The sequence below is a fragment of the Lepidothrix coronata genome, unplaced genomic scaffold (assembly GCF_001604755.1).
Source record: "Lepidothrix coronata isolate B3197 unplaced genomic scaffold, Lepidothrix_coronata-1.0 Scaffold3, whole genome shotgun sequence".
Lineage (NCBI taxonomy): Eukaryota > Metazoa > Chordata > Aves > Passeriformes > Pipridae > Lepidothrix > Lepidothrix coronata.
This window is the reverse complement of record NW_016690183.1, coordinates 1550345-1578303: the sequence shown is the minus strand read 5'-3', so window position 1 is coordinate 1578303 and position 27959 is coordinate 1550345. Positions and strand designations below refer to the sequence as shown.

The 27959-nt window shown below is 38.1% G+C and overlaps 1 protein-coding gene and 1 long non-coding RNA gene across 3 annotated transcripts in view; one reads left to right on the top strand and one right to left on the bottom strand.

The window, feature by feature from the left end:
- RECK (reversion inducing cysteine rich protein with kazal motifs) overlaps positions 1 to 12947 on the top strand; it is a 51685-nt gene extending 38738 nt beyond the window's left edge. For both annotated transcript variants that reach the window (XM_017823423.1, XM_017823431.1), the window contains 7 exons: positions 1758 to 1880; positions 2398 to 2569; positions 4498 to 4690; positions 6685 to 6895; positions 8025 to 8098; positions 10523 to 10678; positions 11705 to 12947. In XM_017823423.1, coding sequence (XP_017678912.1) covers positions 1758 to 1880; positions 2398 to 2569; positions 4498 to 4690; positions 6685 to 6895; positions 8025 to 8098; positions 10523 to 10678; positions 11705 to 11920 — 1145 coding nt within the window. In that variant the 3' untranslated portion in view covers positions 11921 to 12947. The remainder of the gene's footprint in view (positions 1 to 1757; positions 1881 to 2397; positions 2570 to 4497; positions 4691 to 6684; positions 6896 to 8024; positions 8099 to 10522; positions 10679 to 11704) is intronic.
- LOC108501495 lies at positions 6917 to 11768 on the bottom strand. The gene is made up of 3 exons (XR_001876194.1): positions 10880 to 11768; positions 9972 to 10147; positions 6917 to 7277 (listed from the first exon to the last, which is right to left on the bottom strand). It is a non-coding gene; the product is annotated as an uncharacterized LOC108501495 (long non-coding RNA).
- Positions 12948 to 27959: the final 15012 nt, after the last annotated feature.

Genomic DNA, 27959 nt, shown 5'->3' with positions numbered 1-27959 from the left:
ACCTAAAAAATCCACTGCGCAGGCTCGAAGGGTTAATGACCTTTCCCAAATCTTCGCTCACGAAGACTGGCCATTATGAACCCTTTTATGGACCATTCTGTCCAAAGAAACTTGCAGTTTTTCAGATGATTGGTGAAAATAATCACAAAAAATGTCTGAAGCTATATTTGTATTTTAGCACAATATACAGCTCTCATTTGTTCTGGTAACTGTAACAACAATATGTGTAGCTGGTAAGTAAGTGCTGTCCATTTAAAAAACAAACCAACAAACTACCACAAACCCAAAGCCAGGCAGCTTCCTTTCTTTTGCCTTAGTGACTCATTAAGTGTATGTGGTGATCAAGACTAGGTATTATGTAATAAAAGATAAATATTTCTAGATTCCAAAGTCGTTAGATGATGTATTGAAAACAAAGAATTAAAAGTTTATGGTCACCACATGAACTTTTTTTGGCGACTATATATTTAATTGGGTTTTATTGGTAAAAAGCCAGGGTTTAGTCATAAAATTTGAACTGTGGTTTTTAAAACCACTCTCTATAAAGCAGACAACACTGGAATCCTTTAACTGACACGGAAGTTTTTTGTGCTGTCCATTGACTCCAGGTAATGAAATGACTGCTGATGATGAGAAAACAGATTGCTGTGTGCACTCTTTGATAGTGAAAGCCAATAATCTTGCACAGTTTTCAAGTGATCCTGAGTCAGTTACTCTGAAGAATCACCTAAGAGATCCAGTGTTTGGTGTTACCTTCAAACCTTGGGAACTTTTCTTCCCTACTGACAAATACCTTCATCCTTGAGTAGTACTATGGTTTAAACAGAACTTTTTGTGCTACAGAGGCTCTCTCCCATCCCCTCTTGTTCTGCTCTCCTTTACCTAGGAACATCTCTTCTGAATTGCTCCAATGCTGAGGATTTTCCTTGTGCCCCTGTAATATTTTTCAAAAATTCTTATTCTCAATCTCAGCCCTTTGAAAAGAGATTAGAGGGAACTGCCTTATTTTGTAAGGCATGATTACTGTTATATTTTCCTGAAGAGCTGCGTATTTGTTGATGAGTTTGGTTATGGATAGATCAGCTGTTATCAACATGAATTGATTTTACATAAAACATACATCACAGTGAAGGGCAGCCATATGGACAGTTCAGAAAACCAAACTGGAACTGCTAAACTGAAGAAAAACTCCCTAAATTTGCAGTTTTATTCTTGGATTCAGGTATGAAAAAATTACTGAGTTATAAAATGCATTCCAGTCCAGTGAAGACTGGCACTTTTACCTCTTGACAAATGTACACACAAAGGAGAGAAACGAGCACTACAGGGGAGTTGTGCTTTGTGTGAGATTATGGCTAAAAGTTCAGCAGTCCTATGTAAATTTAATTTAGCAGAAGAATGTGTTTTACAAAAGCTTTACCTTTAAAAAACCATGGAGCTTGCTAGCCAGAATTTATCGTTCTTAAAAAAACACAGAAAAACCTAACTTATATAGGCTTTGAAAGGACTAAGGGCTTGCTTCCCTGGTTAACTAATTAATCACAACCACATGTGAACAGACTTTTCCTTTAAATGAACAAAGCAAAACTTGAAATCTAAAAAAAAAGGTTAGAAATTTCAGTGGGAAAGTAAATTGAATAAGGGAAATTACAGAAACAATTAATAATGAAAATGTAATATTGATCTTGTACATATGAATATGTAATCTTCTGGTATATTTTCATTAATTGTATGTATTTACTTTAATTTATTTTAAGGCCATGGAACATCCTTTAATATAGATTGCAATGTCTGTTCATGTTTTGCTGGAAACTTGATTTGTTCTACTCGTCAGTGCCTAACTGAGCATAGTTCAGAGGACGAACGTCAGAAGTTTACAGGTAACTTCCAAACCATGAAAACTATAAGCTTAATATTTTTTAGAGCAACGATTATCAGCTTAATTCCTTTTACAGTATTAAAGTAAATATACAGTATTATGTTACAGTAAAATACCTGATAATTTGTTATTAGTATGTTTTTTTAACTTTTTTCCCATGTCCAACCCACACTGCAGAAAAATCACATACCTTTTAAAAAAAAAAGCAACACTGAAAAATAAAATGTCAAATAATATGTAAAAATAGAGACAGGGTATTGCCACTGGGTCAAGAGATAAGGAGTTTGGGGGAAAAAAATGGAGAAAGCTGAGTGGAATCAGCAAGGAGACAGGGCCCAAACTTTGCTTCCAGCTACTTGTAAGTGCCTGTGATCTACAGCATTGCTAAAGGACAGGAGGGACAAAGGGGCTGAAGACTCTTTGCTGGAAGGCAAAGATACCTTAGTGACCCCTTGTGTATCTTCTGTCATAGCAAACGAGTGTACACCAAGTTCCTGTTCTGTGTGTTGCTTTTCCAGGTTTACCATGTAACTGTGTGGATCAGTTTGTGCCAGTATGTGGTCAAAACGGACGCACCTACCCAAGCGCATGTATAGCTCGTTGTGTTGGGCTCCAGGACAATCAGTTTGAATTTGGATCGTGTATTTCCAAGGATCCTTGTAACCCTAACCCTTGTAATAAAAATCAGAGGTAAAAGCAGAATATGTTTTTAAGCTTTTCTTTGGAATCTTCTACTTATAAAGTAGATTTATGTTTTCTTTGAATGTGTTGTATATTGTAGGAACATTGTATTTTTGGGATACTCCAATAAAAATAACTTTTGAAGTAGCTACCTTTTTTATCATAGCAATAACTGCCAGTTTTTGGTTCCACTTATGCAGTGCTATATCAATTAAATTAATTTTGCAGATCTCATTTTTAGCAATAAAAGAGACTTGATACATACTGTCAAAAGTGGGAGAATCAGGTTTTGTTGGAATGGCAATAAGTGTCATATTACTACTTTGTTTCACACCTTCTTTAGTAGTTTACGAAGAAGACCTGCATCTGAATTCCAGACTTGGAGTCAGTCTCGCTTATTCAGTCAATAAAGCAAAATCTGCATAGACAAATATACTAAAACAAAAATATGCTTTGTACTAGTTTCAGGCGAAAACAAAATCTGACCTTTCTTACAGAGATCAAAGGCTGTGGCTTATAATATTGGTCTCTGTCTTCAATTTTCTCAGTGTTGTGCAATACTGCAGTCTCCTTTGAATTTGTGCATTTTTCTGTTTTGAAAGAAAGCCGTCATAAAAAGTTGTGTAATACTGTGCTTTCATGAAAGCTGATTGTAGCAATTTTATTTTTTCCTTTTTCTGCACTTAAAATCCCCTGATGCAGAAAACTACTGAGAAAACACTGTAGTTTTGTAGCTGTAATACCCATTACAGCATTCAAAATTGGAATTTCAAAGCTGCATTGTGGATAAACACTCTTTACTTTTTATGTTTGAAATTTGGAGGATACAGAGAGGTTTTGTTTTTTCCAGTTTTTCAAAATACCATTATGCTTAGAACTTCAACTTGTCATATAAGTAAAGGACTGTGCGCAGTACATTTTTCTGGATCAGTTTGACAATGCAGCATAAACTAGACATGGTCATCTTAAAATGCTCCTGGTGCACTTTACTATTTTATTATCTATTTAAGATCTTATATCCACTTGTGAAGTGTTTAAATCTCAGAATTTCTAAGTCTTCCCTAATGTAAAAGACATACGTGTAATGCATAGGTTCAGCAGCACTCAGGGAGAATAAAGACATATTGTACATAATCCAGTGGTAGCAGCATTGCTGTCCCTTATAGAAGGAATTGGTTGTTTAAAAAAGCCATTAGAGCTTTTATCAGTCTGTTCATCAGGCTTTATTGGCTGGCATTTCTCTAGCAGAGGAATGTCTTGCAGGGTCTGTGGCAAATCTTTTGCAGATAAGACCATGGAAGGTACATACTTAATACAAAGGGGAAGGAATTTCTGCTGTTTACTGGTCTGTGGAGGCTTCAGAGGAATGGCATGCAAAAAAGTGTTAATACTGGGTTTTTCCCTTTGTTTGCAGTCATTCCCAAAATTGGATGTGATACAATACTCTGAACCTACAAAACTAGCATCTAATTAGATATTTGTAATTGAAACTATTTAATCTTCTTGTAGGTCTTGTTTTTACTCCTTTCTCAGGGATGGGGGAGACAAGACCTTTGCAACAATCTTTTTCTCTTGCACTATTTTCTTGTTTTCTCTAGTTTTTCTTAAAATATGCATTTACAAAATGAAGCATGGGCGTAGGTAAGAAGTTTATCCAAGCCTTTATTGAGAATCCATTGAAAAACACGCAGTAAAAGATAAATGTTGGTGGGAACACATTGACTAAGCGTGGTGTGAAATTGTTCCAGGTTTGTGATGAGACCTGAAATTGGCTATTCAGAATGTTTTATCACTTGTATTTCCTGCAGCTCTGCTTAACCACAGTTAGCTCTAAAGTACTGGAGATATTTCACTGAAAGTATTTTCCCTGAATATTTTGGGACTTAAAAAAAAAATAATCCTATGACATGATAAGAAATTACTATTATTTTCGGCAGGTGCATACCGAAGAAACAAGTTTGCTTGACTAGTTTTGAAAAGTTTGAATGTAGCCAACATGAATGTGTGCCAAGGCAGTTAAATTGTGACCAGACACGAGATCCTGTTTGTGACACAGACAATGTGGAATACAGTAACTTGTGTACTCTGTACCAAAAGGGAAAAAGTTTAGCATACCGAGGACCATGCCAGGTAGGAAGTAGCAATAAATATCAAATCTTCTTTGCCCTTTGATGTTGCAGTTCGGGGTTGGTTTTTTGGTTGGTTTTTTTTTTTTTTTTTTGCAATATTGGTTTTTTTGCAGTATTCTGTTTGGTTTTTGTAGCTTAATCATTTAAAAATTTAATTGTAACTAGTATAAAAATACTCTCACAAACTTAGATTCAGAATTTTGTCAAGTGTTTCTCTGCTTTAGTTAACAGTTGTCTCAAAAACAATCAAAAGCTTTGCTTATGCTTTCTTGGGGTAATGCTCTGATATTTATATTAAGTCTTCTCTTCCTATTTTTTTTGCTACTAAAGCTTGCACTGAGGTATATTTGCATTAATTAGTGCAGTTCCTAGTGTTAGTTTATACCAATTTGAAGTAGTCTTAAATATATATTAATGCCCAATCATAGAAAGTCTTTGTCTTTTTGTGTGATTTTGCCCCAGCGCTGTTCAGGATTTATTTACAGAATAGGCAGTCTGTAATACTTTTTTAGTTAGTCTGGATTGGATTAGTCTTCATATTAATTCTTGAGAAAGATTAGGATTAGGTTTAGTTTTTCCATCCCACTGCTCCCTACAAAGGTGGTAGACAAGCTGTTTCTATTGCTTTATAAGTCAGGAGCTGCTCTGTTCCAAGTCACTGGCTTTACCATTGTTAGGCTGTTCATCTCCAGGTTTTTCTCAAATCATGAATATTTATTTGAGACCTTCTCTTGGTCTCAACTGATGGGTATGCCTAGAAGTACAAAATATATTTTCAGGGTTTTTCTGTATTACAAGTGCTATTACTCTTTTAACCCACTCTTAGTTTCTGCCTTCTGTCTTTATACCTTCTTTTTTCAGCAGCCTCATTAAGTACAGGTAATTCTTGTTGCACACCAGATACCTCATGAGATACTCAGAAAATGTTCAGTCCTTGAACAGTAAGAATCAAAGGAATATTGCATGGCTGTTGTTTTTCCTCCAGCAGTTATCTATGTCTAGTATGCACATTCACGAAGTTTTTGACACTGGTGCCTCTAAGTTTTCACTCTTGCTTTTATAGGGAAGATGATTGCAAGATAAACTGTTTGGGGTGCTCACATTTACTTGTTCTCTGTTTTGTTGTTAGCTTAGATGTGTAACATAGGAACTGCGATTGCCTTAGTTTTTTAGAGGTTATACAGTGATCCTGCAGCTATGATGACTTAGTTGAAATATGGTGTAACAAAATATCTAACCTAAGCAAGAGATTATGGAATGAGTTGTGCCATTTCACGAGACTTTGGACAAAAGCATTAATCATACCTTGTTTGCAGAGGTTCAGCAATTCTATTTGCTTCTGTTCAACTTCAGAAGCTTAAGTTTATTGCCATTTCACAAAGTGTCTAGTAACAGATTTTATTCTTTTGAAGTAAGTGTATGCATTTATCTTTATATAATAATAATAAATAATACATACATACAAATAAATAAAATGTGTAAATAACTAATATATGAAAATATACAATGTGTTAGAAATACGTGCACAATAAATTTTAGGAACACAACTCCACACTAAGATGAATTAATAAATAAATTACCAATGAGTTGTTAAGATATTAATACTACAATAGAAAATATTTATTGACAAATCAACTTTATTAAAAAATATTTTAAAATATGATGAAATTGTAGTAATTTTAATTAATTTACTAAACAAGTTAATTTATATATGGTAATTTTATTTAAATGTTAGCACAGAACAAAAGTTGTTCTTTTCCAAAACATGATTTATTGTACATTTCCCAGATTCCACCTTACATTTCTCTGTACCCTTTTCATCTATGACCCATTCATAAACTGGCAGGTTATTTACTCCCAACTTCCTACTTTTTTCAATGTTTGACAATACTAGCAGTGAATTCCCTTTAGCTTTGGTTTTCCTCATGTTAAAACTACTCCGAAGCTTCTGTAGCATGACTGAATTGACCTTGGAAACATTCCTGTGTGTTTCAGCCATTTTGCAAGTCAGTGGAGCCTGTGTGTGGACACAATGGAGAAACCTACAGCAGCGTCTGTGCTGCCTATTCCGACCGCGTGGCCGTGGACTATCACGGACACTGCCAGGCTGTGGGGGTGCTCTCGGACTACGGCTTCCATATGGAGTGTGCCTTTGTGAAGTGTCCCCAGCTTTCTGCCACTGGCTGCAAACCAGTCATTGCACCAGGTATGTTAATTTGCTGTGGAAGTTTAATGCAGAGAGGAGAGAATCTGTGTATAAATAGGGGGATATTTAGAACAAAACTTATGCTTTGAAATGTTATATTCCATAATGTCTTTGAGACTTCGAGGAGAAAGGATGAAGTAGAGATCTCTCTCTACTTAAGGCTAGAACAAGCCAGTATCAGGACCCAGATGGTAACCCTGGAGTGGAAAGCTTTGGCTTTAGGAGTCAAGCTCCTTCAGTCTTGAGAAACTTGCAGCTCTGCCCAGGAGATGGGTTTGGGAGAAATGAATGAGGTCTGTGGTATCTCAAGCAGGATGTCTCTAGGAATCTGATGAGCAATTTTTCGGAAGTGGCAGCGCAGATACCACAGAGGGATACCAAGCTGTCATCAACACAGGGTTCCCAGAAGAGCAAAGATGATATTTAATGAGAAGACAGAGAAAAATACCACATGTATTTACAATACTGTGAAAGAGGATGACAGTAGGAATAGTTTTGCAGTTATGCGGTTTTGAACTGGATTTTTATTGTTTTTACAAATACCTCCTTTATAAAACAACTACTCATAGGTAATACACAGAGCAAGGAAAGCTTCATTTTTAAAAAGAAAGAGCTTTATTCATCTTTCTCATTCCCTTCGAAAAAGGGTCTTTTTGCTTTGTTATTACTTTTAGTGTTGTAAAAGTCACTCTGTGAATGTGAATTATATATAATAAGTTGAGGAGTGAATTTAATACACAGTCATGTCCTAGCTATATCAGCTCTTGAAATCCATAATTTCTGTAGTTGTATATGCATGCATCCATACAAAATCTTAGCTTGTGATACACAAAGTGCCTTCAGTTTTTAGCTTAAAATAATGAATGATCTTGAAATGAATGAAAATTCAACTTGTTTCTTCATGTTGATAGTAGTAAATGTGTGTTGAAAGGTGACTGCTTTTGCATTATAAATGCTTTTAGTATGAAAAAATATTAGAAATGTGCAATTCTGCTATCAAATTGAAACAGGTTGCTTTGGTAGTTCTGCTATTTTCATTCTCAGTTAATATTCAAATTTTGACTCCTGCTTACTTAAAAGTGAAAACACTACTTGCTTTTATTTCTGAGATTCTTCTGTATTCACATAGGAGCCTGCTGTCCACTATGTGCTGGAATGCTGAGAATCTTATATGACAAAGACAAGCTGGATAATTTTGCAAGGGTAAACAGTTTAATCATGCCTAATGTTAAATGGTACAAAATTCAAGTTACTGTATACTTTCTCCTGGAAGGTTAACACATCATAGTGTGTGATTGGGTGGTTTTTTCCTTTATACTGCTTTATACTTCCCTTCATTTTTTTATCTGAGGCGTATAAATTGAATTACAATGCAAACCAAAACAGAATTAGAATAGGCATAAACATGCAGACTCAAGTTTGCAGTTTATATGTCTTGTAATAATGTGGACAAATGATATGGGAACAGCATCTATCTCACGGTAGTAATACGATGTATATTTGTTATCTATGGCCTTTTTGTTAAGTTTATTCTGCTAGCTCACTATTTCCTAATGTAGGTAACTTAATTCTGACATTTTCTTATGTTTAAATGCGATTGTTTACATTCTTTGGTTACCTAGATAGTTGTCACTCATTTTGTTGCTCATCAGCTAAACTGCTGGATTTTAATTAAACATCTCCATAAGTTAGACTCCAACATTCTTTATTGCTGCTCTTAGAAAAGCTTCAGCACAAGACTGATCTGATGTTGATTGTCTGTCACTGAACACACCATAGTGGGCTCAGACACTCCCCATGTGGTGTATAAAAGGATTGCACTTTAATGACCCCTGCTTTTATGCTTCAGTGTACAGAACATAGCAGAACAATTGACTTGTGTCATAACATCATAACAGAATAATATGATGATTATGCCCGGTGAAGCAAAACAATTCCTGTTTGTATCTGCACATGATTTTCATTTTTTTAAATGCCAAGAAGAATGAGAATTTTTCCAGAACAGTATAGAATTGCATTAACCCACTTATATGTTTGCAACAGAGATAATTAGCTATTATTGTAAAATCACAGAAAAATTTAGTTTGAACATTGGTTTTATTCTTCTTTTTTCCCCCTCTTTTTTACTTCCCTTTGTCATCTTGCTGACTCTTTTCTCTTGGTCACCTCTTGCCACCATACACACTCTTCAAGTTTTCACAGCTCATATATTTAAAATGTATACCTGTATCTTTACATTTAAAGTATGTGATCTCTCAAACATGCAAGTAATCATTCAAGAGTCAAGAGAATCTTAGCACTGACTAAAAATTACGTAAGTTTGGCTGAAGCTCTTTCCTTTGGAAAAAGTAGTCATGCATGCCTCTTTTAGTTCAGACATCTGGTTCATGGGAGAAAAAAATGCTTCAAATACTAAAGAGTTATGTAAATTTGACTATTTTTTTCCTTCCCCACCCCTCTGGCTGTTTTTTGTAAAGATATCAAGAAACAAAAGTCATGATCACAGAGCAAAGAAACATTAGAGATCTACTAAAATTCTAATCTACTAGACTTCTAAACTAAGACAGTAAAATACAAGTTTGACACCATCAGTGATTCTTGAAGTATCCCTGAGCTTCTGTTTTAAGACTGTTTGAACAAGGTGTGCTGATTAATCAGCATGTCAGACAGGATTTTAATGGACAAGGAAACCCCTCAAAGATCTGGTAAAAGAAGTGTTGTATGACACCTTAAAAATTTGATTCATATAATCTACTTGGATTTCCCAGATTTCCACTTGTTAAGGTCCTGTACCAGTGATCTCAAAAGAAAGAAAGCTACAGTAGGATAAGAAGGATTGAGTTCTTGCAGCTAAAGCTAGAAAGCAAAACACAACAAAATGACCAGTGACAAGGGAAGTGTTTGTGTTGGTGTCTATATACACATCCGTAAAACACATTCATAAGTGATCTGGAAAAAAGCTGAAAAGGCTTTAAGGTGTAGCAGTCCTTAGACTGAGCATCTACAACCAAATTATTGTTTGTCAGATACAGACAACAGAACAGAGAAAAAAATTTTAAGAGAAAAATACATTTACCTGGTATTTAAGTACTGAACTTAAAATGTCACAGATTCCCATAGGTACAGACATATATCTGTCCTCACAAAGCTCTCCATCTCTGGTGACTCTTGGAACAGGTTCTGAGGCTGTAAAGCAGTGCCAGCTGGCAGTGCTGCTCTGCCTCTTGTTTCTCAGCACGGGAACACAAGTTGCTGTAACAGATAACCATTTATATTATTTTGAGGTACATGACACATAGACACACTAACCATGAAGGTGGAGAACAACACATACCAAAACAGTGGTTAATCTAAGAAGTAAATATTTTTCCCCTTTCTTCCTTATAACTTTTAATGTTTTCGGGTGGTTTGGTTTTGGAGGTTTTTTTTTTAGAATCAGAATAATTTTCTAGAATTATATTTTAGAATCATTGAATTGTTTTGCTTTTTGGTAGCATTTAGAGTAGAGTTTAGAACTGAGTATAATGGCTGAAACAAATTTTCTGGCATGACATCAAGTTGTTGAAACTGAGGAGGAGAATTTTCCATAATATCACATCATCCACAAAGTTCTTTATTTTCTTCCAGGTAACAAATAAAAAGCCGATAACAGTACTTGACATTCTTGAAAAAATTCGCCTGCATGTGTCAGTGCCACAGTGTGATGTGTTTGGATATTTAAGCATAGAATCAGAAATTGTGATTCTCATCATTCCTGTGGATCAGAACCCCAAACCATTGCAGGTAGACTACATTATTATTTTGTTTACTCAGAATGGATTTACTTCATTTTTGCACATATACAATGGTGCTTGTTTCTCAGGAAGATACATTGTGTGTATTTTGATTGCCCATGTTACCAGAGCAACCCTGTTATATCCAACTCTACTACAATTTCTGTCTCCTCCTTTAGCAGCAATAGCCTAAAATGTTACCAGGACTTACCAGCATGGGCAGCTCTCACTCCAACTGTAGCAAGTGCTGTCAGATTCCTGGGGTGAGGACTCTGAAATCAGAGATGCCATCCAAAAGCAGGGAGGAGCTGCTCATTTCAGTGGTGGTACCCATTGCTGAGCTAGACATTCCTCAACTTTCAAAGCTTTGGACTTCCAGATACTAAGTTTGTCAAGTTTAAACTTCACCAGAGGTGGCTTCCAAAGCTGTTAAAGAGCCTTAGTACTAAATTCATTCCTGGGGTGCAGTAGAAAGTAGTGGAAAAAAATGAATTTATGTTAGAAAATTCATTATCATCATGTCAGTGGGGGAATGGAAACCTGGGGTTTCTCAGTTTTTCATATTACTTCCATTCTTCACTTCCCTTCCCATAAAAGAAATCAGTTTTCCCTGATTTGGAAGAAAAAGCCTAATAAGGAGAAAATCCAGATTTTTCCACTGTTGCAGACTTCAAGGCAGTATCTTGGTCTCTCAGGAAGGAAGTCCTCAGTTTTAGAGGGTACTTACCTTAGTTATAATTTACTGTGAGTTTTTTGCCATCAACATTCAAAACACATCACCCACGATAACTTGTATATGGCTTCGTTCCTTTCCTTTGCTGCTACTCAGGGCTTCCACAGAAGTTTTCATCACACCAAGGACTATGATAAGAGCTCCACTATGTTTTCTAATAAATACTCCCCAAAATAATGTAAATCTTATGTGCTGATGGGAATGACTCAGATTTTCTTTCCTGAACTTTGCTATCTAGCAACATTTTCACACTGGCATTTTACATGGTAAGAAGAGAAATAGCAACTTTTTTTTCCCCCACAGATTGAAGCCTGCAATAAAGAAGCAGAAAAGATAGAGTCACTGATAAATTCAGACAGTCCAACATTAGCATCACACGTGCCGCTGTCAGCTCTAATTGCATCTCAAGTACAAGTTTCGTTTAGCATTTCTTCTCCATCTGTTCAAGTGGTGCCTGTTCTGCACTCCCTGTTCCTAAGCCTTTTATTTACCTTGTCAGCATTAATATATTATATATAACTGCTTGGAAAATATGCATGAGTATTGTGGCGTTTATATTATGAAGGACATTCAGAATTGTTGATCACTGAACCAGAAAACAAAAATCGTAGAAGATCTGATGAACTTGTGTTTTTCAATGAAGAACTAGAAGTATTTGAATAATGTGAAAAGATGATTCTCTTATTCATTACTAGTCTGATGACTGTTTCAGCACAATTAGATTATTTTCCATTGATCTTGGAAACAAATATAGTCTGGAACGTTCTGACATTATGGATTTATGGGTTTTGTAAGAAGGAATCTCATAGGGCTTTTTCAACAATGAACAAAACAGTGTTTTGAGTTTACTAAAGAATGTTAATTTTGTATTATTCAGATGCATACCAGTGACAATGAAAAGCATGCACCTATTTTTAACATCATTTTTGGAAGAAACAGATTGCTGCTACTTAATTACCTTACCAAAAATTTAAGAGTTTATTCTCATGTAAATATGCTTTCATATTTTATTATGAAGGAAACTAACTAGCCCTGGGCCTATTTCAGTAGATGTCTTTACTTGGACTAGTGAAGACTTGCAAGACATTGGGCTCACTGCTTGTAAAATGACAATCAAGCTCTATGCTAGTACCTGACTTCAGTGAAGAGATATGTTCTTTTTATAGTTTTGTACATTTCAGAATCTCATATTGGATGCAAAATTATAAAGAATCTCAGTATCTATATTTAAGTGCCATTTAAAATATTGCAGTATTTGCATGTTATCTAATTAAATTTATACTTTAAATGTTTATACAAACAGTATGTTTTATTACGTATTGTATTTTATGCACCTGACCTTAGTCTACATGAAGTATTTTATATCAGTATTATGATAACCAACTTTTGAAGTATATACAGAAAAACTTATTTTTGCCAAAATGCTGAACTTTGAAAGAAAGCACTGAAAACTTTTTGAACATGTATGTTGTAGCATGTTTGTAGCAATTATTTCTGCTAAATCTTTTAAATGCAAAAGTATTAAAGCTTTTTATTTTAATAAACACTTTGTCCTGTGTCCTTGTGTAGAATGCAAGTCATTCTGTAGAATTCGGCAACGCAGCGCATACTTTCCCTTCTCTCTCAGCTCAACACTTAAAACTAACTGCAGTTACGTACATTTGTGACTCACACAGATAACATTTCCAAATAGATTTCAAGGGGGTTTCAAGGGTGCAGGTTTTTTACCAAATCTGTGCTATGTGCATGTGAGTTTATGCTGTGAGTTCCAGACAAAATTAACTACTGAAGAAGAATGTAGATCTTTCTATGGGACCCTCTTGGCTACAGTCATCCTCAGTTTCGATTTGAAAGACTTCTCTCACCTACAACTGGAAATATGCAAAAATCTAAAGGACAGAAATACTGCCTCATTTGTACCTAAACTTCAAATCTCAACCTTCTGCACAGCAAAACAAGTTACTAGATGTCCATACTTGCAAAGCAACAGAGGGAGTTTCTTTGGAAACTCCATCACTTTGTTTTTTAAGTATATCTCTGTTGTTTGTTTTCTCTTAATGAGTGAAGAGCACTTTTATTTCAAGTGCAGTTGTACTACATATATAGTTTCTGAGTCCTTTTGGTAGATGATTACAAGTGATCATAATCTTTGCTTTGAAAGTGTTTTTGCCAAATAACTTGAGGAAGACTCATGCACATAATCATCCAAGTCTTGAAACAAAAAACCTGTTAAACATGTTGATAATCAATCTGTTTCTGAAATTTTTTCTGTGGATTTTTTAGACTTGGACCCAGTAATATAATGAATGTTTTTGAAAAGCTTTTTGAACTGAGATGGCTCAGATGATCTCCACAGAAACTGCAAACAATTCAGATGGTTTATTGAATTCCTTATTTTTTCCCAGTCATTAGCAAGTATCTCTTCAACATGCAGCCTGTTAGCTTGCTTAGCATTTACTAAAGCAAATCTAATGGCTACTAAAATGAAAGGAATTATAAATGTTTTAAGAAAATATATACACATGTATATATATATATATGCACCACACTGAAGAATTTAGTTAAGAGTTTAAAAACATACCCTTTGTGGAAAAGAACATAGAGTGAATTTATTTTTATACACAGGTGAAAATTTTCTTCAATAAAAAATAATACCAAAAAAGTTGCCTCACTCAGTTTGTACGAAGAATCCAGAACAAAGCAGACTTTAAGCCCAGAGATTCTTTAATTCATATATGAGTGTCCAGTACTTGCTAAAAAACAGTGAAGATTTTGAGGAGTTGTATTAAATATGTACAGAATCAATGAGATTTCATAGAATCCTAAATTCTTAAACAGAAGCCAAGAATCCAAAGTGTACAGGGCTTAGGTTCTTTTTGCTGGATGAACAAAAGTATTTTCAAGGTTTTCTGAAGACCTTGGACTACCTCAAAGGAATGAAGAAACTATTTACTTATAAGTTTCAAATTCAGTTGAACTGGAATAAAATATGGAAGAAACCAAGCAATGTCTTACTTGCAAGTTAGAAATGAGAACCTAATAGGGACGAATTTGATACAGGTTTCAGAGCAGTTTTCCATAAAAGTGCTAATGATTTTCTGTCACCATCTGTGTGGAAATCTGGGTTCACTTAAGAAGGAATGGGGACAGCACAAGGGCACTTCAAAGCCTGTTTGTTTCTTTTATAACAGGACCCAGATGAAATGTTTGCCAAACATTATTTGCTTCTCTGCTGAAAACCAGAGTTAATGGCAATAACTGTATCCAGAGAGATGCTTCAGTTCTCTTTCAGTTTGCTTAGTTTGGCTCTTCTCAGCAGGGTGGCAAGGAAGTGGAGGTGCCAGGGGTGCCTCTCTATACACTCTGAAGAAAGGATCAGCCACAGGGGCAAATACCAGAGCAAGCAAAAGCAAGACATTTCTGGCTGAGTTATGAGTCCAGCAGGACCTTTCAGAGAAGGTGAGAGGCAGTTCTGTGAGAGGGCATGAAATCGGCGCTTAGAACTGCAGTGTCACTGCATAGCCTCTCATGCTCTAATTTTATGCTACTTTAGCCAGTGTCATAACTTGAAGATTTGCACATATGTTTCTCAATTCAAGGCTAAAGTGCTATTTATACATCTGTTTCTGACACTTTTTCAGCTCCTCCTTTTACACATAACAAACAATACTTCAAAACTTTTCCTCGCCATCTCTATTCCTAGGAGGCTCTGGAAGCATTTATGTGGGTAAATAAAAATATGTGAGTGCTTTGTAAGATTGTGGCCTAGGTGTTTCATATCTGAAGTCTGGACTGTAAGGTGACCCTCCAGTCAAATGAATCCCAAAAAGCAAAAAGGAGCACTGAGGGGGAAAAAAGATTTATCTGCCAGGGTTATGCTAGACCTGATAGCAACTTCCTGTGAGTTCTTTCAACTGGTGCTTTTATGCAGTGAGACCAGTAGCTCCAGCTGCTCCATGTGGAGTACAAATGAAGGTGACAACTGTAGATAACTCCTTCACCTCCTAGCAGTGGCTGCATCTGCCGCTGCTAAGGCATTCTGCCTTCCATGTACATATTTGTGCACTGCTTGTTTTGTGCTCTCTCCCAGTCCTCTCTGGGCTGTAAACTTTTGCAGAGCCCATTGCAAAAGAGACTCTTAGCTCATAAACAAATAAAAACTCCCTGAGAAGAATGTTTCCAAGCCCTAGCAGGTTTGTTTGTCTCAAGTTACCACACTACAGTCAAAAGGATACACTTTTGGCATTAAGTAGTACATCAGCTTTTGCTAATTAATTCCATGAAGCTGAAGCTTTTACTTATATTTGAAGCTATAACCTCCTACAAATTCAATGCTACCAACATTATGCATTTGCATAACATTATTATTTGCATTATATAAGACCAACTGTGTATGACCAATATGGTATTTAAAGCAAATTTTGAAAATTTGAAAACTGAGGAAACATCCATTGTCCAAAACCTTTCATAATTTTAATGGGCTTTATACACACAATGCTAAATGGAAAAAAGTGTGCGCATTTCATCTCAATATAAGAAAGACATTTTTTACAGTGAGAACAATCAGTCACTGGAACAACATCCCCAGGGATGTGGTGGGGTGTGCACAACTGGAGGTCTTCCAGATGTGACTAGACATGGTGCTAAATGAAGCACTAGAAAGTTGGACCAGGTGAGATGTCTTCCAACCAGTGCTGTTCTATGGCTCTGTGATTAAACCAATGCTTTTAGTTGCAATACATGGAAATTTTTGGCTTATTAATTAATTTTCAGATCTTATGAACACTGATGGAATTAATTTATTGTTGTTTTCAAAGTGACATATAAAATAACCTGTATTTCCCACTTTAGACAGCCTTTTTCACATTATATCAGAGCCTTTAGAGTATATTTAAATAATTTACACTGATGTAAGTTTTATTTAGATGATGAACAATAAAATAGACTTCTGCAAGCATAACATAGAAACAGCTCTGAGGATCAATACATTCTTTGTCTTCTGGGCAATCAACAAGGGCAAATGCAGATTCTGCACTTGGGGTGGGGCAACCCCAGATGTTTGTACAGACTGGGGAATGAGATGCTGGAAAGCAGTGCCACGAAAAGGGACCTGGGGGTCCTGGTCGACGGCAAGTTGAATATGAGTCAGCAGTGCCCTGGCAGCCAGGAGGGCCAACCTTGTCCTGGGGGCATCAGGCAAAGCATCACCAGCTGGTGGAGGGAGGGGATTGTCCTGCTCTGCCACTAGCGCAGCCTCACCTTGAATATTGTGTGCAGTTTTGGGCACCACAATATAGGAAAGACACTAAGCTATCAGAGAGTGTCCAAAGGAGGGCAACAAAGATGGTGAAGGGCCTTGAGGGGAAGCCGGATGAGGAGCGACTGAGATCACTTGGTCTGTTCAGCCTGGAGGAGACTGAGGGGAGACCTCATTACAGTCACAACTTCCTTGTGAGGGGAAAAGGAGGGGCAGGCACTGCTCTCTTTGTGACGACCAGTGACAGGATCTGAGGGAATGGCCTGAAATTGTGTCAGGGGAGGTTTAGTTTGGATAATAGAAAAAGGTTCCTCACCCAAAGGGTGGCTGGGCACTGGAACAGGCTCCCCAGGGAAGTGGTCACAGCACCAAGCCTGACAGAGTTCAAAAGGCATTTAGACAATACTCTCAGGCACATGGTGTGACTCTTGGGGATGGTCCTGTGCAGGGATAAGGGTTGGATTCAATGATCCTTGTGTGTTCCTTCCAACTTGGCATATTCTGTGATTCTTTGATACTTGGACTCCCCAGAGGTTTCATGGCAGAGGAAAAACATCAAACCTTTACATTAGTCCATTATTCTCAAACTACTGGCTACTGTTATTTAGAAATTGGTCCATGTATTTTAAGTATATTGAGTTTTAACACATCGCTACTACAAAATCCTATGCACTGACACCCCCCTTCCCCTTCTGTATTCCTCAACATGAACAAAGTTACAGTCAAAAACATACTCATGCTAGTTATTTTGAAGAAGACTTACCCAAAGGGCAACAGTGAAATGTCTAAGTAAAAGTTCTTGTAAAAGGATTCTTTTTTTGCCTTGCAGTTCCTAGGACATAAAGAAGAACATAAAATAAAGGACAGCCTTCCCTGAGGATGCAAGCACTCACAAAATAATGCAGTTAACCTTATCATCACTTACATAAAGAAAGGTTAAGGAAAGGTTGTTAAATTTTTCATTAGATTATCGTATATATCATATAAGAGCACAATTCTGAGTATTTTACATAGGGGAGTGTATATATATATATATGTATGTATGTATGTATATATATATATATATATAAAACATCTATGAACTTATAAATTACTTTCAAATGTTGTATTGACAGATACCTGTTAATTAGATCTTAGTCCTTTCTTAAAACAGAATAAATCCCTTCTTTCCTGTAAATTATTCTCTGATTTGCTTTCTCAAAGCTGGCTTCTGCTTCATTTGGCCAGGTCCAGTAAGAAGGGTAACCTGAGCCAAAGGGTGTTGGTGGTTCTGTGACTGTGACAGTACTTAGTAATCCCATAGATTCTTACTGTAAAGAGCCACCCTTGTGTTTTTGCAAATGCTTTCTGTTTTATTTGGCAAGGTTTCTCAGTTTGGTTCTTTGTGCTCGGATCTCAGCATCAGCTGCAATATATGGAAAGGTTTTCAATCTGTTTTATCCAGTTCTGATTCTCCTTCTAAGCCAGTATTCTTCTGCAGCACTCCTGGATAATCCTAGGGGGTTAAATGATTTAATCAGCAGGTTATGATATACAGCAGGAGTTTTTTTGCAAAGCCACCTTACCAGTGCTAGTGTGGCAGGTTTCAGACTAAAGCCTGCTCTTCACTTTGGTGTTCTACAATTCTGCACTGTTTGCTGACAGTGGAACAAGTGGATGGGTTACTCTATTATTATATTATGTGTTTATAAACTTATTTTTAACCAAAGTTTTAAATGCAGCAACAGCAGTAACATGCAGTTAAGTATAAATAAAGATATATTCACATGTATGCATACATACACATATATACACCCAGATACATGTACATATACATGTGTATAAATACATTGATCTCACAGTGCCCTGTACCAGGCTCCATACCACCCTCTTCAAGAAGAGCACATCTGGCCATTGTAGAGAATTTAGCATTTTATTCTAGTAAAGAATCCAAATTTGGGGGATTAATATTTTTAAGTTTGAATTTCAAGTACAAATGTCAATCCAAGATGGAGGATCAAGTTGACTTATTTTGTAATTTATGCATGGTGTTGTCTGGCTATAAGTATGCAAAAAGGTTAAAAAGATAACTCTGGATGGTTTCATTCTCAAGTGCATCCACCAGCAGCATTTCATTTTCCTCTTTGTTAGCAACACTGGTTGTTCCTCCTCAGGGCAATAAGAGCAGCTTCCGAGTACCCCTGCAATTGCTGGCATGAGTCAGAAGCAGCCATCAGCCTCAGCTGCCAGCCACTACATGAAATTCAGTTCCTCTGGCATAAGAAAGTAAGTTTAAATATTTGCAGCCATTAATTCTGTGAAACTGAGCTGTTGCCAGCAAGGCTGTAGCTGTAGTGTCATTAGCACTGGCTGAGGGCACCACCAGCTCATCCGAGTGCTGGCTCCATCCAGATCAGAAGCAGGGACATGTCTTGGCCAGAAAACAAGACACAGAGAGCAGCCCGTCTGGTTTTAATGCTGGAAAACAAATGCTGTCATACACACATTCTCTGTGCATGTGTTAAATCTGTCAGGTTGTGCATTTTGCTTCTTTAACAGGTTTGAAGTGGCAATGTAAACTCTGAATCAGCATCTCATGGCTTTCTTTAGTGCTGCTCATACCCATAATGCTGCATTTACTACGTCACTGTACCACAGCCTTAAGGCCTCACTCAAGACCCAGATGAGTCACAGAAGATGTGAGAAATGCAAATACACATTTCCAAAATAGAAAAAATTAAAGCTGTCATATTTTTATCTCAGTTTAGCTACATCAGGTTAGAACAGTCACGAAGACAAAGTCACTGGAGTTTTAACTTTTCCAAACAATGTGCAGAAAATGCATGTCTGATCTCCAAATGCTTCTAGTATAGTCTAAGGCAATGTGGGCCCCTAATTTCAGTGCTGTGCTAGACAGGTGTTATAAATAGCAACACACTCCTTAGTTCTCGGCATGGAAATTGTCACTGTTTGGTCCAGTAACTTTGCTGTTGAACGGAATATTGTACTAAAAAAATACATCAGTTGCAGCCTTCTCTGTGCAATGGAAAACCAGTAAGTTTAGATTCCCTGTTTTCATAAATCTCACTTGATTGAAATTTGATTTTCCTAAAGGCATGGGATACCACCCCAAAACCACGAGTTAGCATTTACAAAGCTTTTATATTTTAATTTTCTAGGGGAGTTTGTCAGGTTATTTTACCTCTCAAAAGTAGAATGTTATTTGGAATTGCTGATTATTTCTTCAGCTTTTGGCCTTGTTGCTGTGTAATTTGTTACAGCATAGTGAAAACTATGGGCACAGCTGGAAAAGTTTGGGGAGTTGCTCACAGGGTTAGTTACAGTCATTTTAAGAACATGAAAATAGACGATATCTCTTTTTCAATATTCTTAAGCTTTTGACAATTCGTATCATCAGGTAGCTTCCCACCATCATTTTGTTTATTTTTGTTTTTTCCATTAGTTGCAGTAGCTGTGACTTGAACATTTACTTGCCAGTAGAAATAAACCTTTCTTACACAGCACTTAAATTTACAAAATTTTGGGCTTTGTGAGTTTTACAGCAATTTAGAGAAACCTGTTCTTTAATAACAGAAGTAAGTTTGTGAACTCCTCTTCAGTGAAACGCACTTCTCTAATGAAAATACAGCTGTGTGTGCTCCATGACTTTGTCTTACACAAGTTTACTAACCTGATGTTACAGTATAAATAATGGATGTCCCTATGTATCTGGCATGTATGAGTGCTACCTTTTTAATTGGGTCCACTAGTGTGTACAGAAATGTTTTAGTACCACAGCAGCTCTTTTTTCTGTGTCCGATTAAATGAATTTAAAAATTGCAGAATATCTAACTAGGAGCAAAATACCTATCTTACCTCACAACAGAAATGCAAGCTCATGTATTAACACTGTTTGTGTATCTGTAGTTGTGTGGCACAGCATATCCCACAGTTGACTCACAAGTCATGAATTAAGTTCTCCAAGTTTGAGGGTTCTTTTCTCTTTTTTTGGCTAGTCTCAGTGAAAGAACTGCTGTGGTTTCACAACTTTCTGTTTGAATTCTTATGCCAGATGTAGACTTTCCCTACACTGTAAAAAAAAAGGAATTCAGTTAGCTACCCAAACTCTCTTCCAGTGTTTACCTCAACCCAGCTAGAAATTCATAATGTATTTTAGACATGGTATGCCTATACAGATATTATGTCTTCTGCATAGTACAAGGTTTGCTCTCACTATTTTACAAATAATGACCAGCATGGTATTATCAGGGTATATGGACTTGGGACTGCCTCAGCACCCCAATCACAATCTCGCCCATGTTTAGCTCTTCAGTTAAAGCCAGGTGGTCTCTAATCACATCACGAAATGCACCCATTCTGAAATACTGCCTTCCTGGTTTTAGAAGGTTGCAACAGGAGACAGAAAAAACTGAAATTCTCTGAACTTTTCACATCACTGTTGCTTCATCAAGGATATGTGTAGTACAGAAACACAAAATGTTAACCATTACTCTGGCTCTTCTTGCTCTGATGGTGTCACTCGTTTTCCACTATACCTAGAATGGGCTGCCAAGGGAAGTGGTAGATTCGCTGTCCCTGGAGGTTTTTAAGATGAGACTGGATGTGGCACTTAGTGCCATGGTCTAGTAACCCCAGCAGTGCTGGATCAAGGGTTGGACTTGATGATCTCAGAGGTCTTTTCCAACCCAGCTGATTCTACGATTCTATGAATCTGTCAGGTGTCAGTGGGATGATGGGCTCTGAGGAGCCTGAGAGACTGTTCAGCCTGGAGAACAGAAGGCTCAATGTGTATGGATGTGTATGGATGACATCAATGTGTATGGATGCCTGAAGGGAGGGAAAGGAGAAGCAAGAGCCAGCCTTGTCTCAGCAAATCTTGCTGATAGGACAAGAGGCAATGAGCACAAATGAGACACCTCAAACTCCATCTGAACATCACTTTTACTGTGAGGTTGGTCAAATCACTGTTTGACACAGGTTGCCCAGAGAGGTCAAATATACCTTCCATCCTTGAAGATAGTCAACACATGATGGGACACAGTCCCGGGCTCTAGGTGGCTCTGCTTCAGCAAGAGGTTGGATTAGCAGTCAATACCTCCATAGCAGTCAATTACCTCAATAATGTTGCAATTCTGTAATAAAGCTTTGAGTAGATGAAAAGTACCACTATACATGCTGACCATTTTGCTAGTCTCCCTGCTTATTTTGCACTTTTAAAACATGGCCATTTGCAGTATTTGAAGCTCTAATCCATGACATATTTTGTCTTTGCAAGTTAACTCCAGATCAACAATTCCATTGCAGCAACACATATCACAGAATCACAGAACACCAGGTTGGAAGGGACCTCGAGCATCATCTGGTCCAACCTTACTCGGCAAAAGCATGGTCTAAACAAGATGACCCAGTACCCAGTCCAGCTTAATCTTAAGTGTCCAATGTTGGGGCATCCACCACTTCCCTGGGGAGATTATTCCCTTGGCTGCTTGTTCTCATGGTAAAAAAAATTTCCTCTTGTGTCTAATCATAGTATCAAGTATCTTCGAAATGTTTTGCTCTGTGCATCCAACCCACCTGCAGCCATTCCACAGCACTGTGCTGCATCACCACACAGGTATCTGAGGCCCTTGAAAAAAGGTGGCACTGAGTCAGCAAGAAGGTTGAATTTGTCCAGTCCTTACCTATTAGAAGTAGCTAAACATCCAACAGCCCTCCTGGCTTGAACAACCCTCTTGGTTTGTATTATTCGGGGAATTCAACCCACAATCTAGTGACAATAGTTCTGCATTTGAAAAGAATCAGGTGAGTTGAAAATGCATTCTATACATACTATTTATTTCTCAAATGTACACCTTTCCTCATGTTATGGCCTTTCCTGTGTTGTGAAATGAAAGGTCTTGCCCAAAATAGACAGGTTAGTGACAGACTCATAGCCATAACCCAGATGACTTTACTTTGTATGTTTAACACTAAGATCACTTGTCTAGAGTTTAGGACTACTTGTGTTAAAGCTTCAGACCTATTTTTTGAACTTTGTATTTATACATGGCTTCAAAATGCTACTCTTTTAATACAGAAATCCTCTACTCTCCAAAACACATATCAATTTCACGGGTTCAAAATCACTGCTGTGATGTCTTCATCATAGATTGTATTATTTTGCTGATTTTTTTACAAGGCAGATCCAGTATGCACTAAGCATTTTAGAAATGCTTCTGTGGACAGGAACTGAAGGAAGTTCATAAGTTGTATGAGGTGCTGGGTTCAGATCTGGTTTTGCTGACAGCAGTGTACTAAAGTTTCTGAGAAGGAATTTAACTTTCCAGAAATTCAATACAGAAATAGCTAGGTACAGTGTGGGAAGCATTTATTTTGATAGACTCAGGGGGACATCATGTTCTTGTGGTTTTAAAACAAACCCTCAAACGTAAGATTAAAAATCTAAATGCTGCGGTCAGGGTTGTGTTCCCCACAGAAATCCCGTAGGTGGCATCACAGCACAAGGGAAATTACATTTCAGCTGCTTTTGATTTAGAAGGAATGCAGCCCATCTTGGGATTTTTATTTTTTGGTTGTTTTTATTTAAAGATAGCATTTTCTACAGCTTCAACTCAACTTTTTGTGTCACTTCATTCTCAATATCAAATCTGCACAGGTCTGATAAGTCTCTCTGGCTTTATGCAAATTTATTTCTTCCTGCAGATACCCATCAAAAGGGGCTGCCCCAAGAATGTAATTCTCCAGTACCTAAAGTGGCATGTCGCTTTTGAGTGCTTTTGAGAAGGATACCTGACATCAAGGACATGTATGGATGCATTAAATTGTTGGGATGGAAATTAGTCAAATCCATAGTGGTAATTTTTGTCACCAGTAATCTAAAAAGTTCATTAACTGGGTACTTCAAGAGGCAAATCAGACACAGGCACATACACACACACTCTCTCAAGGTTTCAGCCTTTGAGAGCAAAGAAGTGAGTATTTTCTAAGATTTTTTAAGACAACTCTGGTTGTTGAAAGAACTCGTGTGCAGATGTGAAATTATCATGAGTAACAGTAAATTCAGCATTATTGCCTTAATTCAGAAGAGGGGAAAAAAGCAAACGAAGAAACCAAGTTGTAGCTGGAGATGTCACCAGAGAAGACCAGACAGGAGAAGAGCATCTTAAACCTTCTACAGTGTTTGGCAGTGCCGTGAGCCGCTGGATAGTGTGACCGTTTCTCAGAAAGAGCAGGATTACTACCATTAACATCTCAACAATAACCAGTAGATGTCAGCACCATTTTTGGTCTGATATCAGGGGCCTCCACAAGGGGAAGACTGGGAAGACTTGTGAGGAGCCAAGGTGCACGGACTGCATCCAGCCTCAGCTCACCACAGGACCATTCTGCCCCTGCTGATCGCCCTCAGGGCACACTGCCCCTCACTCCAGTTACAGCAACAGTTATTTGTTATTTGTTATTAACTGTTATTAACAAATAACAGTTACAGTTATTTGTTTGACGTGCAACCACCTGGGCACAACATATATAATCTCCTATTGAAAAGAAAAAGGATGTAAATTGGGCTGCGCCTTGACTGGATGCCTAACCCCAACACTCTGCTTCTCCCTTGCAGCCCTCCACGTGGATTCTGGGACTCCCTGCACTGGCTGCAGCATGAGCAGATTGTGCTTGCTCTGAACCCCCCCAGCTACATACACAGAGTCTCAGATTAAAACTGAGTTTGTACTGCTCCCACCCATTCTCCAGGCATGTTCCTCCAGGGGAGGTATCTCCTCAGAGATACCCTAACTTCTGGAGGCCTCAGACTGCACATCCAGCATTACAGAATTCAGCTCAGACTGCTCAAGGACATGGGGTAGGTCAGGGAAAGCTGACTTACTTATCATACAAGCAGAATAAAAAAGATAGTATATTTTTATTTAGTGGTATGGAAGGAAGGAAGGAAAAAATAGAAAAGGAAAAAAACTCCCTTGCACGATTTACCACCTTGCTCAGGACTTGTCACCAACACTATTTCCACCACAACTTACCCCTCCTATCTCCGCTCAGTCTGCTTATAGGATTTGTGAATTCTTTTGTCTAAAACTGCCTGTGTAAATTTTTGCCCTCCTAATTCCTTTAAAAATCCACCTCCTTTCACCCACAGAGAGGGAACATGGTTGACCATGTTCCATGGCTAAACATCTTCTAACAGTAAAGTCACTGTAATCAGAAGGTTTTATAGCTGCAGATTTCCCGAAGTCTGTTATTTCTCAGCATGAAGCAAATACTCCAGCAAAACCACAAGTAGATCTAACAATGTTCAATCACAAAGTAGTACAAAGCAAAAGTTATGCAAGTAACAGAGATCTGGCAGACCTCTTCCACCTACTCCAAAACCAGACAGAAAGGGGATAATAAAGTGTGGAACCTATGCCAAGACTTTCAGGTAGTTCTATGAGCAGTTGACCTCATTGCCCCAGAGGGACAGGTGGCTTAGGGCAACAGAACCAGTAGGAAGCATCTGCTCTCAGAAAATGTCTTTTTTTTTTTAATACATACTTTTGCTAAACTCTATTCCCCCAGGAACCTTGAACTATTAAGAGGATTTTATTGCTGCTGCTGTTGTTCTAGGTCACCCCCTCCCTCCCAGAGTAAAGCATTCAGAATTTTTGAGCAATTTTTAAAATATTTTATTAGATTATTGTAAAAATATTTTATTTTATAAATATTTCACATTTTATTTCTTAGAAGAATATTTTTTATTAGAAAGCCTCTGCTCCAAGCTTTCTAATATAGCTAGTAAAGAACAGAAATGGTATAAGAAGAATCCAGTGGCAGAAGTCTCACTTGTGGAAGGACCTTTGCTCTGCCCAAGACTACATGGGCCCCTGGCAGCCCCAACCCCTTTGGTGCAGCAGCACCAGCCAGCCTGGTCTCGTGCTCAGAGGGGCTCTGGAGAGGGTCCCCCATGGCACTGCCTGTTCCCACAGCCCCCCAGCATCCAGGGACCACAGCTCCTCTTCGCATTCCTTACTTTCTGCAGGGACCTGCTCAGACCTGCTGCCAGTCAAGGTTTGGCTTAAGTAATGCCCTTGCAACCCTAATTCTCTGACCAGATCAGGAGAGGAGACTGAGAGCTCTGAAAAACTTGTAACTCAGTCCTTGGTCTCTAGAATAGTGTATGATGTCAGTCCTGTGGCAGATGGATGACACTGTGTCTATTTGATATGCAAATTACTTAATGAATTGTTAAGGGCACTTGTCCTTCATGACCTGGAAACGATTTCACAACACAGGAAAACACGTCCTTACATGCCAAAGGCAGTATGTCACAGAGGCTCCAACAGCATCCTTTCTGCATCATCTTTTCTAAGAGGTGATGCTGCTGGCAAACCACGTGTGTGACAGCACAGCCAATAAACCCAGACCACAGGAGACTGTCCTCCATCTCAGTGGAGGCTGGAAACTGCCAGGGTAAATTCTCACCCCTTTGACTGTTTTTCTGCAAAACCAACTAAAAATCTACAGTGCTTCTTTGTAATCTCTCTTCTGTTACATTTATTTAAAGTAATTGACTGTGCTCGAGTTGGTGTCTTGGCATTTTTCCACCTGTCCACAACTGTGGATTCTTCTTCAGCTATTCATACAGCAGCTGTCAGTTACATGTCGGCCAGATGAGAATCAGTGAGGAGCAGAGACAACGGCAGTCCCACTAGGAAGACTGCCCCCCTCCCAAAACCTTGCCCTTTCATTCTCATGGATCTATGCATGACACCATCATGCTGAGTGCAGCAGCGTTACCTAAAGCCACAGAGATATTCCTCAGCCTCACCCATGCAGCACATGGACAGCAACTCTGCTTTAGACTTCTTGCTTTGTCCATAACTTAGTAACAGATTATAAAACAAACTGACACTGACTCTGACAATACAATTAAGCAGATCTTTCTCCAGAAATGTCCATGCCTGATGGTTTTCCATCGCATACATGCACTGCCAGCTGTCCCATACTCCGCTTGCTTAGTGCACCTTGATGCATAAAACACCTACCAGTCTCAGTCTTCAAGGATGGCAAGAACTGCCAGCACTCCTGTTTAATGGACAGGCAGTCAAAACAAAATAAGAATACCTGAAAAGATACTTGAGGTCTCTTCTCCTTATTACAACACACTACAAAACACAGTGTTTTACTACTACAGGTAAAACACTGTGTTAATAAACAGTAGCTTATGTGGAATTCGAGGATGGGCACACGACCCACTTTTGCGTGTTCCTGATACCTTCTCACACACACAGGGCAGCACTGTAGGCGCACACACACCACAGACGCCCCCTCTAACTCAGTATGTTAAACTGGACAAATGCAAAGTAAAAAGAACTACATAAAACATGTTTTGGGATCTGCTACCCAAGTAAAAAAGAGAAATGGTCACAGCTGCAGTCTGCTTGTCAGATCTGAACAGACAAAATGAGATACCTAGGGACTAAGGCAAGGTGTTAAGACTTTAAATGCAGCACCACAAAATTCTGCTTCATAGAATCATAGAATCAGCTGGGTTGGAAAGGACCTCTGAGATCATCAAGTCCAATCCTTGATCCAACACCTGAGTATTGAAAACTCTATTATTTCATGGTCACTGTGCCCCAGATGGCCTCCGACCACCACATCTCCCATCAGCCCCTCTCCGTCTGTGAACAGCAGGTCTAGCAGGGCCCCATCCCTGGTAGGCTCATTTACCAGCTGGAGCAGGAAATTATCCTCTATACGCTCTAGGAATCTTCCACACTGCCTCTTCTCTGCTGTGTTGAGTTTCCAGCAGACATCCAGCAGGTTAAAGTCACCCACAAGAACAAGGGCTGGTGATTTTGAGACATCTGCCAGCTGCTTGTAGAATAATTCATCACCCTCATCATCCTGGTTGGGTGGTCTGTAACAGACTCCCACCAGGATGTCAGCCTTGTTGGCCTTCCCCTTGATTCTGATCCACAGGCACTCAACCTTATCATTACTGACTTCAAGTTCTAGAGTCAAGAGACTCTCTAACGTACAGAGCCACCCCCTACACCTTTCCTACCTTGCCTGTCCCTTCTGAAGAGCCTGTAGCCACCCATGGCAACACTCCAGTCATGTGAATCATCGCATCATGTTTCCGTGATGGTGACTACATCATAGTTCATGAATACCCTCAATTTATCCTTTTCACATACATTTTGCAGAGGTATGAGTGAAAATTCTCCTGACCTTTAAAAAATGCCATGAATAATTTTCATTAAGCTTTTTTTTGGTCTCTTTTTTTTTCTCTTGCTATTAGATTGC